This window comes from Austrofundulus limnaeus, unplaced genomic scaffold (genome assembly GCF_001266775.1).
Source record: "Austrofundulus limnaeus strain Quisiro unplaced genomic scaffold, Austrofundulus_limnaeus-1.0 Scaffold37, whole genome shotgun sequence".
Taxonomy (NCBI): domain Eukaryota; kingdom Metazoa; phylum Chordata; class Actinopteri; order Cyprinodontiformes; family Rivulidae; genus Austrofundulus; species Austrofundulus limnaeus.
This window is the reverse complement of record NW_013952439.1, coordinates 674699-687829: the sequence shown is the minus strand read 5'-3', so window position 1 is coordinate 687829 and position 13131 is coordinate 674699. Positions and strand designations below refer to the sequence as shown.

The window sequence follows — 13131 nt, the reverse complement described above, 5'->3', positions numbered from 1 at the left end:
CTTTTAAGCCCTGCCTCCATGTGACTGATACTCACATCACATGGCTATCGTTGACACCTAATTAACACTTACTGAAGAAGTCTCTTGGAGAAGAGACGAAACGTTTCATTAGAGAAGAACCCGTCCAGAAGATGTATACAATTTTTTTCTTTTTGATTTTTTACCTGGATTACTAAGATGCATCTGAACAATTACAAGAATAGTTTTATATTACGTGTTAAAAGCACTGACAGTCTGCCTTTACAAGTTATCAAAGTTGTAAATTAAAGTTAAAATCCTGTCTATTTTCTCCTCGATGGCCTGTATCCGTTAGCCGTGCTTGTTCTGTAGTTTCACTCAGTCTGTCCTCTTTAGCTACATGATCTAAATCCTTCTTCTTCGTTTCCTCCACTGCCCACTAAATCCTCTCACCTGAAACGTACCCACTTAATACTGATCTCTCTCTTTTTGAACACCTAAGTAGGCCACGTTGGTGAGAACAGAACCAGTGTAGTTCCGTGAAAAACCAAGTGGAGGTAAATGCAGACAGAAAGTAGTTCAAAGATTACTTTACGTTGTCCCTGCTGTGCTCTTACTTCCACCTGCAGATTATCCATGTTTGATCCGCAGCCGGCCTCTGAGCTGGACTGACCCTTAGTCATTACTGGGATGCAAAAAGGAACTCAATCTGTAGTCGTTTTATGGGTGAAAGCATTTTAGAATCACATAAATACAAGTTTGGACAGTGAAACCTGCCAAAAATCAGTCAACGATTGTACATTTTTTAAATATAATTTAAACAGTTTTTTTAAACTAAATACAGTATGTATGTCAAACACACTAAAGCCATCTGAGGAGAATTTATCATCATCAGTTCTGCTTTTCTGCTACATCAGATGTGCATGCCAGCTCCCCTCCCCTCCATGATGTCCGGCTGTAATCCTCAACCACCCGGTGAACTGCCAAGAAGGATTTCAGGTGCAGAGTAAAAACCTCAGCCTGAAGTTCAAACCTTATCACATCACACTGAAGGATAAGAAACAAAAGAGTAAAAATGTTCAGCACCCACAAGAGGACAGAGATGACTTTTACCTGGTCTGAATGACTGAAGAAAAGAAGAAGCTCTTAACCAGGGGAACGTATTTGTTATATGCTTTCCAGTTCAAGTTAATTTGTTGTGTTTAGATCTTAATTTTACAGCCAACTGCAGCGAGAAGTGAAGGTGAGTGGAGTTTTATTAAACAGGTTATTGTGATGCGCTGATGATGAAATATATTTGCAAAATCAAAATGTGAACTTTTTTTAATTTTGTGATTTATTTACCAGTTTTACCACATATTTTACACATTAACAAAACATGCAACCATCAAGTATAGTGTTAAAATGATTTCTTTATAAAATAGTCAAAAGAATCAAAACCTCCACCATTACAGAAACTTCCTATTGACATTTTAGGAGTCACAAAATCTGGGTTTAATCAGTTTGCATTGAGAATAAAATGGGTAAAAATAGATCTATAGATGAGGTGCAATTAACAAGCAGAGGTCTATAAATTTTTTAAAATAAATAATTCAGAAAAATTTAAATAACTTAACAGACAATGACTTTGGTAAAAATCAAAAACAATTCTTTTCATGATGAATTCCGATAATATTTAAATTTGTAATGTGTAAGGTTGTAAATTTTAAGTAAAAAAGTTTTTATGTTTTGAATTCAAAGTAATAAAAGTTAAAATTACCTAATAATAAAAAAATACTTGGTAAAATTACAAATCCTCAAAAATTTACGTAAGTACTGTAACAAAGTATGTACTTAATTACTACACCTCTGCTGACGAGGAGAAGTGTTGGTGGTGTGTGTTCGTGTGTCGATCTGTGGTATTAACTGTCAGTGTTAAATGGATTATGTGAGGTGAGGGAAGCATCTGTGGAGCCAACAGTGTCACTTTCTGCTGTACGTGCAAACAGGTCAGGAATGAAGCGTCTTATAAACTTAGCACAGAACGTAAAGACATTTGTGTTTAATAGATTGTTTCTTTGTTGTAACAAGGCTTCTTGGTACGGGGCACCTGATTGGCAGCACCTGGAGGTACCAGAAGCTCAAAACAAGTGTCAATAGCAGCAACAAAACAAGCTTTTTGGCAGAAAAGATTTGCCCAATTTTTCATGTGCGCAACCCACATACTCAGCTGTACTTCTCATCCCACAAATGCATGTTCCTTACAGATGTGACACTGTTTTAAAGGGATTCAAACAGGCTTTCCAGCGGTATAAGATTTATTCCCAAGAAGCATTGTTAAAACAAAGACATAATCTACTAAACAAAAACTTCCTTACATTTTGTGCTAAGTATAGATAACATACCATCAGACAGATTTGATCTATTTTACATTTCATATCCTATTTAGTTGCAGGGAGGTTTCTTTTCCTTAAACCTCAAAGTGTCTCTGCAGGAGATTTAAATGATTAACATAAAAAGCAGTCACAGAGGGAGAGAACTTCATTAGCTGAGTTAATTGCATTTAGATAAAGCTTTTAACCACATAAATCCATCAAAGGTTGACTTAAGAGATTTACATCCTGTCCTAGCACATCACTGAACACTTCTGCACAGATCTCTTTATTCACATTTAACATTTGAACAGCAGAGTGCAGTATTGCACTGCACTGTTCATCAGCAAGTATTAAAGTGAGGAAAAGATTCCTGCTAAATTGCAGTATTAGATCTAAAGCTGTAAATAAAGACAACTGACAGATCAGGTGCAGATAAGGATGTAGAGCTGAGGCCATTCAGGCTGTCACATTTCTGTTTATTGCTGTTTGTGCTGAAGATGACTCTCAGCTACTACCATACCAAAACGTATCTCAGTGTCTGTAAAACTGAATTAAAGACAGTTTTGTGTTGGCTAAAGCTGATTAGCTGTGGCAACCATCTTGACCAGTCAATGCTTTCTAACAGCTTTAATAAAATTCATCCAGTGGCTCAAGGGACAGTTTGCTGACAGACACACACCTGTTATCATTAAAGGTGGACAATAAAATGTGGGGAGGACAGTTAAACGTGAGACAAAACTGAGCCCTGAGGTTGTGATAAATCACTGTAAGAGGCTGATTCTGTGAAAAACAAAGCATTTTCTTATCTTAGTTTGGAACAGAACGTCCTTATGTACAATCAGGTAACTTGACTTCATCATCTTTACTTTTTAACTAACAAGTCCCAAAGGGATTCACATTGGCTGTTTGAGGTCAYAGAGGAGGAATAGGACCATATTATTTCTCCATGTCTATCAGAACATGTTCCAATAGAACTCTGTTGATAAGAACGGCATATTTTAAATACGAACATCACTATTTATTTTAACAAGATCATATACAGAAACTTGCGCTGAGAGAAAATTTTATAGACTTCAATTTTGCTTGTTTTCAGAGTTTTTGGAAATGGAAAGWGTTGAGTAATTTTGTTGCAAGCAACAATGTAGCTGTGAGAAAATCCTAATCCATAACCATGTGACAGTGAATTATGCAATCTTATGACTCCACTAGAGATAAATAACTGGGAAGTAATATTTGTGCCTACCTCTGTATGAACGCATGTGTTGAGGTGTCTGTTAGCTAAATAGCTCATGAACCACAGGGTTGGTTTAAATAAAGCTTTCAGTAATTATTGGATCTACAACTCATGTTGAATATACTTTATGAGAATGTTTTATTCTTGTTTTTTTGAGTCTCTTAACTTTTACTTTGACCATAACATACTTACTTTTACTACACATTGCTGTTTTAGTAAATATAACCAATCTGTCCTGGTTTCGTTTGTTCCAGACAAAGCTGTCATCATGGATATCGGCGGTCTGGAAACTGTTGTGGCAAACTCAGCCTACGTGTCGGCCCGTGGTGGTACGGACGGATCTGCAGCGGCTGCCATGCGTGACAAGAAGATGCGCGCCAGGCTCAAACTTCCAAACATCAGAGACTGCGAACACATGAAGACGACCGTGGACTCAACCTTCGACAGCATGTGTGTCAAACAGCCCATTGGCAAACGCCTCTTCCAGCAGTTCCTGCAGAGTCACGCCAGCCTTAAAACTGCAGGAGAGCTGTGGAACGACATCGAAGAATACGTTATATGTCCAGAAAGCGACAGACTGCAAAAGGCCAGAAAAATTACAAACTTATATTACGAGTCCTCTTCAAAAAGTTTTTGCAGTTTCCTTGAGGAGAAGGCCATAATTCGAGTCAAGGAAGACCTAAAGAACACACGTGGCGATCTGTTCAAAGAGAGCGAGAAGCAGCTGCTCAAACACCTGGAGAAGGAGGCCTTAGATGGCTTTAAGAAAAGCATGTACTTTCTGCGTTTTGTTCAGTTCAAATGGCTGGAGAGTCAGCCAGTTGATGAGGAGTGGTTCATGGAGTTTAGGGTCCTGGGCAAAGGAGGGTTTGGGCAAGTGTTCGCCTGTCAGGCGAAAGCTACGGGCAAAATGTACGCCAACAAGAAGTTGGAGAAGAAGAGGCTGAAGAAGCGCAAAGGCTACGAGGTGATGCTGGCAGTGTGTCCGTTAAAGTTAACTAGGTCATATAAGATTGTTCTCGTATCCTGAGAATAACCTGCAAAACAGGTTATTCAGAGCATGGAAAAACTATATTAAAGGTAGAATCTCTCTGGGCTGCAAGCGTTGGTGGCTAATTGGAAAACAGTATTTGCAAAGGAAACATCAAAGTTTTTTCAAAATAGTTTGTAAGGGTTCAAAATGTCCTTGTGTGAGTCACAAAATCTTGTAGTCCCATCGCTTCAAAAGTCTGAGTTTACGAACCACAAAAATTCTAAACAATAATTATTTAAAATGTATCAAAATCAGCTTTACTTCATTTTAGATGTTTACTACCACAGATAAAATTGAAGCGGGTATGATGTGGGCCAATGTGGTAAACAACTGTCCATGTTTTGGTTGTGATTGTATTCATCACAGTAGATAAACATTAAAACAAAACAAAACTATAAACATTATGTTAAATGCTAGGCAAGATCACGTAAAAACAAAATACATGACAATCATTAAAGTTTAATGTTTCAACGAATGTACCACCAATAGAATATAAGAGCATGTAGTGCAATAGTAACAATGTATTTTACTTTAACTTGAGCAAAGTTGCATTATTCACAAACTTGAAGAAACTGTTTCAACAGTAAATGAATCTGCAGTGTACTGCTCAAATAGCATTACAACAGTAAAACTGTTTAGTTAACTGATACTAATATTGATAGCTTTGGGCCGCTCATTTGACCTTAGTAACTTTAGCCTCTTTTTTAGTTGAAAATGTGTTTACCTCTTCTGCTGCCTGTGGTCAAAATTATCTAGGCCAAAGAGAAACCTTATGGGTCATTTTGTCCCAAGGACACCAGATAGCTACATTTCTAAATTTTCTAAAAATATTGAGGCTAAAATTAGACTTAATTTGATCACTGGGAAAGTTTTGCTGATGTCTATAGTCCTAAAATGGCATCCTATGCATCACTGGCTTCTTGGTGCTTCTGACATCATACTGAGCTAACCAGCTGTAGTGTCTTTGGGCATTTCACTTTAGGTCCTTACATTGCTTTGTTTGTGATTCTGAGTTGGATCTGATCACATGATCTGAGCCAGGAATCTAATTGGCTAAGGCAGCTTTCGAGCCATATTTAGCCCAGAGGCCACTAAATGATTGTACCTGTACTGGTGGGTTAGTTCTTCATGTGAAGCTGTTGAAGAATAGTGAAGATCTTCACCACAGAAAACATAATTTCATAAAGAAAATTAGTTTTCTGTGACTTTTGTTTAGAAATCAAAGAAACTTTGATTTGTTTGAAAGTATAAAATGTCACAAAGTAACAAGTTAAAGATATTCGGCTTCAGGTTTTTAATTGACGGCTCATTATTTTATCAAGTTCTCTTTAAACTCATCATTCATACTTTTTGTAAATTATGCAGGAAACCTTGTTTTTGCTTTCCTAACTACAATCAGTGTGGTTACTCTGCCTAAAATCAACCAAAGATCTSAAAAACACAAACTGTGACTCAAACTCCCATCTCTAGGACAAAGACCCAATGACTAATCTTCCACCACTTTTAAGCTTATCTAATAAGGGTTTTATTCTTGAACACACCATAGTGTGCATCTCGTGAATCACAGCAGTGATACAAAAACACCTCAAGTCGTACTTATATCAGAGGATAAATGAAGTACAAATTATGTGTTTGTAATGTTAAACAGAAGTTTGTGACTTACAAAATGTCAAAGAAAAGAGCTCGTAAATGTGTCACCTCTTCATTTGAAGTTTGATGAGTCATTCATGGAAGTCTTTAAAATGATTGATGGGGATAAAAGCCTGTTAGGTTTCACAGTGAAGTGAAGAGAGTGCACAGTTTAGTGAAACTAATGACACCGAATGATTCAGCTGATGTTTGATTTATGTTTTAGGGAGCCATTGTGGAGAAGCGTATCCTTGCAAAAGTTCACAGTCGCTTCATCGTGACGCTGGCTTATGCCTTCCAGACCAAGACTGACCTCTGCCTAGTCATGACCATCATGAACGGTGGAGATCTCAGGTGCTCATTACCACAAAAAATTAAAAAACTTAAAAAAATAAATATGAATAAAAACCAAACAATTAATTTAAAGACTCTCAATGTACTTATATAATCCCCTTTACATGTGCTATAAAACACTAAACTTGCTACCTTTCCCTCAGGTTTCATATGTATAATGTGGATGAGAAAAACCCTGGTTTTGATGAAAAGAGAGCTGGTTTCTACACAGCTCAGATCATCTGTGGGCTGGAGCACCTGCATCAGCACAGAATCATCTACAGAGATCTGAAGCCGGAGAACGTGCTGTTGGACGATACAGGTGAACACTTTCAGCTTTTGGCCCAATGTCACGATACCATCCTCTGATTTAATTTAACAATAAGTGGGTAATGAGCTATAAGTGGGTGTGGGGTTGTAGCTCCACAGCAGCTGAAGCAATGATTTTGCTCTAAAGACAAAGCAAGTAGCAAGAAACAATAACAATTTTGGGACTTTACGTCAGTCATAGTTCACTTGAATCTAAATAGGATATAACTCAATTAAAGTGCAAAATCCTTGTGTTGATTTAAAGCAAGGATTTTGTTGTTGTTGTTTGAACTTCCTTTATTTGAAGTCAAATAAACATTTTCTCACTCAGGACACGTCCGTCTGTCAGACTTGGGTCTGGCTGTTGAGCTTCCACCAGGAAAAGACAAAACTACAGGATACGCTGGAACTCCAGGTAAACAGTACATAAACTGGCCAAAAAGAACAAGCAAACAAACAAACAAACAAACAAACAAACAAACAAACAAACAAACAAACAAACAAACAAACAAACAAAAAACAACAAATGAACCAAATGAAAACCTGCTATAATCTGTCACCCATGAAAAAGAGCCAGTGGAACAACACTGCCACTTGATATCAAATAAACATAAAACAGTTATTTTTTTCATAGATCATCAGTCTCATATTCTACTGTCAGGACATGGTGACAGTTTTGACAAATATGTAAAAATACAATTTTATAAAAGTTATGTATGCCCACGCCCCAACTAGGTCCAAACTGTGGTATTCAGAGACAACTACAGGGGTTAGACAATGAAATTGAAACACCTGTCATTTTAATGTGGGAGGTTTCATGGCTAAATTGGACCAGGCTGTTGGCCAGTCTTCATTAATTGCACATTGCACCAGTAAGAGCAGAGTGTGAAGGTTCAATTAGCAGGGTAAGAGCACAGTTTTGCTCAAAATATTGCAAAGCACACAATATTATGGGTGACATACCAGAGTTCAAAAGAGGACAAATTGTTGGTGCAAGTCTTCCTGGCACATCTGTGACCAAGACAGCAAGTCTTTGTGATGTGTCAAGAACCACGTTATCCAGGGTAATGTCAGCATACCACCAAGGACGAACCACATCCAACAGGATTAACTGGATGCAAGAGGAAGCTGTCTGAAAGGGATGTTATGGTCTAAAACCAGTTGTTTCAGTTTCATTGTCTAACCCCTGTATCTTCTAGTGTACAAATGCTTGATAGGGAGAAAATCTGATTCAAGACAGAAGCAAATGAAGATTTGTGATGTTGTTCAACAGAGGTGGAGGCTTCCCAATCCAAATGTCCTCCTCTTATAATGTTGTTATTGCAAGTATGACTCAGTCCTCTGTGAGAAACAAGCAGCCATCAGGGCACTGATGATCAGTCATTTGACTGATAGTTCCCCTTTTACATGTGAAAAAGTTTTGGGTGTCATCAGCAAACTGGTTGATCCATTATGTGAAGGTATTAGTTATAAGGCTGAGTTTGCCTGCAGCTCCTCAGACTGAAAGAGTCTCTTGGAGAAGAGACAACATGTTTCAATAAAGAAGAACCCATCCAGAGGATCTGACTCAACTTACACCTGGATTATCTTCTGGTGCATTTTTCCTTGATAGTACTCCCCACCACATAGTCAGGCTTTGATGACTCTCGAACATCTTTGCTACAAGTTCTGGTCCAAATTGGGGAGAAATGGTAGCAAATAAATAAGAGAATCAATATTAAAGCCTAGTTTGAATCCACCTGGTGGACATGGGTAAGGATTCCCATTGCTCTTTGGAAATAAAACATTGCTCACCTCTGGTCCAATTAAACTTTGTTCTATGAAATCAGTCCATTTCAGTCTTTTAAGTATAATATCTTATCCACTATAGGCTTTATGGCCCCGGAGCTCATACAGAAGAAGGAGTACGACTACACAGTGGACTACTTCACTTTGGGGGTCACAGTATATGAGATGATCGCAGCCAAAGGACCCTTTAGAGTTAGAGGAGAAAAGGTTTGAGTCTCAGTCTGTTGTCTCTTCTCCAGGTGCTCAGGTCATCTGCTTCCATGAGGCCAAGTCAGGTTAAAATGTTCTCCCTTTTACTTTTAGGTGGAGAACGATGAGGTGGCTCGAAGAATCTTGAACGATCCGGTTTCCTACCCATCAACTTTCAGCAAAGAATGCAAGGACCTCTGTGAGGGTCTGATGGAGAAGAACCCAGCAAAACGGCTCGGGTTTAAAAATAATGAGTGTGCTGAGCTGAAATGTCATCCATTCTTCAGGGATATTAACTGGGGCCGTCTGGAAGCAGGTGATAGACAAAGTCATCAGCAGAAAATAATAATAAAAAAAGCCCAACGAAGTTCCACAACAAAACATGAATGACATAAAAAAACAACTAAAACTAAACTACAAACTGTATCTTTGTCTTTCAACTACAGGTTTGCTACCCCCTCCATTTGTACCCGACCCAAAGACTGTCTATGCCAAAGATCTCGATGATGTGGGTGCCTTCAGCACCATCAAAGGTGTGGTTCTGGATGATAAGGACACAGAGTTCTATAAAGATTTTGCTTCTGGCAACATCCCAATCCCCTGGCAGGAGGAGATCATTGAGACAGGCGTGTTCGGAGAAATGAACATCTGGGGAGAAAACGGCAAGCTGCCCAATGATCTGGATCCAAACTACGTGGAAGCCAAATCTGGAGGGTGTGTGTTGCTGTGATGGGAAAATCCAAAGGAGCAAAAATATATTCATTTAGATTTGCTTTTTGCTAATACATTGCATATTTATGTTAATACATTCTAAATACTGATTTTGAATTACAACAGTCATTGTTAAGCTGTTATGCTATGTGGTTGCAGTGTATTTTAATTTCTGTTTAGTAATTGCAAAGGTGACCATATTATTATTATTATTATTATTATTATTATTATTACATTTAGGTATTTCTTACTAACAGTTTTGTTTAAATTAAACCTGCTATTGAAGAAAAGATGTTAAAAACCACATCAACAACACGTGGTTGTTGCATTCTTTATACCCTTAAAGAAAATGTGTTTTTGACCATCAAATCGATGGAGAGTGCACAAGATGATTGCATTATTCACACATAAAAAATGTGATAAATATTCCCTGGTGGTACAGAAAAGGAACCGAAGAAAATTTGAGCTTAACTATTTAAAAACTAAATATCAAGCAAATACATCACCACTCTTACTATTTACATGCTGATCTTCAATTTCTGTCTTTTTGATTCTCTGCAGTTTGGGAAAATCACATAAAAAATAAAAAAAAAAACATCAAAATGTGTGGCTTAATCAGGAATAGTGTGTTTTTATGTTAGCAGCACAAAATTGGCAAAGAAAACAACCCCACAGACTAAAATTGGGATTCAGTGAGTGATAAAAAAAATTGTATTTTAAACTAAGACTGGGCAATAAAACAATAACAATATACATATATCTTGATATACACATAAATCAATATCAATAGAAAATACGTTTGATAGAATGTTGATATTTTCACTGAATTCTGATTCAGAACTGCTCAGCATTCTGAGGGATGTAGGCAGAGGAAAGGCTCTAGCTGCTCCACCTTTCATGGCCCAGCTAAACAAGGTTGGTGGCATCAACCAACTTCCTCTTTGGTAAGCTACAGGTAACAACAAGCTGCTGAATAACATGCACATTTCATGGTTCACCTCTGTGCCTCATAAATGCTTCAAAATAAAAAAAAGAACAACGTGGACTGAAAGTAGAAAATGAGTGCAACAGCTTGAGAGGAAATTGTTGATAAAAGAGGAAAAAGGTCATGTCAACAGTTTGGCAGTATTAATCAGCCTCATTTCTCCTTATCCTTATTTCAAATAGTTAAAACAATAAGTATCAACAGCTCGATTTGAAAGGCTACTATCCTGATACATTTATCAGTCACATCGCTTAGCCCTATTTTAAATAAAACATTAATGTCTCAGTTAAAAGCTGATGTGTGATGAAGCACTGAAACGTGTAAAATATGCAGAGCAATACAGCTCAGTTAAAAAGTGAACAAATTACATTGTATGCTTTCAAACATTGGGGAGAAAATAGGTTAAAGAAAAAGACCAGCAGAAGGTTAAACAAAGACACTATGTCTGGTGGCTCCTGGCTGGAGGCTTTTTTCCAAACATACTTCTAGGAACAAGTTGTTTCACTCAGTTCGACACACACCTCGGGTTCAATTAATGATGCTTGTCACAAATTTTAAAAGTTAATTGTCCAGTTTGGTGCTAGAAATCAGATACAGATCACAGTTACAGGTTTCTGTGAAAATTGTATCAATCAATTATTAACACTCAGCTCAACAATTTTTAATTTACACTATATGACAATAAAACATAACTAAACTACAATATAACCTTGAATGCTACCCTGCAGACAACAGAAGGACGTGTCTGTGTGTTCCAATGTGTAGGAGTGTTCGTTTGGCTCATGTCGGCTAATGTGCCGAGTTTAGTTTGATGAACATTTGAAATAAGAACAAAGCAGAATAAATACACAATTTTGTCATTTATATGTTGATATTTTTGAGACACAAATGACAGAAAGGACTCATCTTCTTGTTAACCTCAATACAGTGAATCTTAAGGGTCTTTCTGATCGGATATGCATAAAAAAGTGTGATGCAGAATAATCTGTTGCCCCTTTAAATTGTCTATTGTACGAACGTACTTGTACTCTCATACAAATTTGAAGACACTGAAATTAAATGTCTATTCTTAGTAGACAAAGAAAAATGCAGCTTTGTTGTTTGCTTCCTGAAATTAGTCCAACATGTTACTTCCTCATTATGGAGACAATAGAATAAATTTGATGAGATTTATTCCATCAAATTTAATGATGGAATAAATCCATCCATAAATCCAATGCAAAGTACTTTTATTGAGTACTAAAAGTACAGCAAAGTACTTTTACTGAGGTTACTGATGCAAAGTAACCTCTCTGATGCAAACAAAGCACAAGAACAATGATATAACTTCAACACTGATTACATGGTCTATAAAAATACTTCACCCCCTTCAATGTTTTATGCTGTTATCACTGTCATTAATTAATTACAGTCCATATAAATTGGTCATCATAAAAGATGTCTTCAATGTCGAAATAAAATCGAGTAATATCAATGAAATAAAAATAACAAGTAATGTGAAATATTGATCCCGTTTAAGTGATCCTTTGTGTATATTTAATCCAGTGGATGATGATGATTTCATTAAAATCCAGGCTGTATCTCTTCACATATTTCAGTCTGATGCAAAGTAACCAAATGGCATTTCACTTCAAATATTTGGACAGCAAACAAGATCTTAAAACCTACAGCAGCTCAACAATGATGTCATAATTATTAGTAAATTGTGTATAATATGGCTGTGTGTGAAACAAAGAGGGGAACACAAAACTGTTAACTGGGTGACTGAAACAAGGACTTTATTGAAACTGAAATGAGAAAAAGAGTGCAACAGCTCGAGAGGAAATTGTGGATATATGAGGAAAGGTCACAGTTTGGCAGTATTAACCAGCCTCATTTCTCCTGGTCCTCATCTCAAATTGGGAAAACAAAACAAAAAATATGAATCAAAGTTTATATTAAACACTTATTTTGTGATACATTTTTTCATCATTTCCCAGCGTGAAATAATGGATGGATAGTTTCACAATACTTCAAGCTATGGACAGTAAAGAGTTGTTTATTTATTTCTTTATTTATTTCTTTATTTATTTATTTTACTTGTTTTTTTTTTACTCTTAGAGCTGAATCCTCCTCCACCAACTGATATAGTTTGCAAGTTTTGTCTTAGCTCAGTCAKTTCGCAGGCAGCAATCTGCTGATGTCAAAATCACTTGTGCGCAATACTTGGCTTGACCCACCCGAAAACACGATTGGGGTGGATCCAAAAATATCACGCAGGAAGTGGAAATTGAGACATATTTGGCCAAGGCTGAATTGATGAGAGGCACTTCAATCCCTGCCTGAGGAGGAGGAGGATTCTTAGAATATTTTCAGGACACAGTCTAAACTTGCTAAACTTGGTCAACTTTTAAAACGTTGAGCTAAAATGTAGTGTGATAGCATCTGGGAGTCATATCCATCACATACTCTTACAAGTTGTAAAACTTCTATAAGCAAGTTGTGGGCGGGGGGGCATGCTAATTTTCATTAAATGTATTATTTGGATACTTTTTTTTATTAAGGAATCACCATCATAGCTTTGTCCACAAACACTATAGTGGCAAACAAAAAGATAAGCAAAGAAGAC

At 37.0% G+C, this 13131-nt stretch overlaps 1 protein-coding gene across 1 annotated transcript; it reads left to right on the top strand.

Annotated features, from left to right (window-relative positions):
- The first annotated feature begins 658 nt into the window (after nt 1-658).
- On the top strand, nt 659-10513 carry grk1b (G protein-coupled receptor kinase 1 b). The gene is made up of 8 exons (XM_014006675.1): nt 659-1201; nt 3801-4513; nt 6435-6562; nt 6706-6863; nt 7182-7265; nt 8721-8845; nt 8942-9143; nt 9274-10513. Exons 2-8 carry the CDS (start codon nt 3815-3817, stop codon nt 9555-9557), a joined length of 1680 nt encoding a protein of 559 aa, XP_013862129.1. The 5' UTR covers nt 659-1201; nt 3801-3814; the 3' UTR covers nt 9558-10513.
- Nucleotides 10514-13131: the final 2618 nt, after the last annotated feature.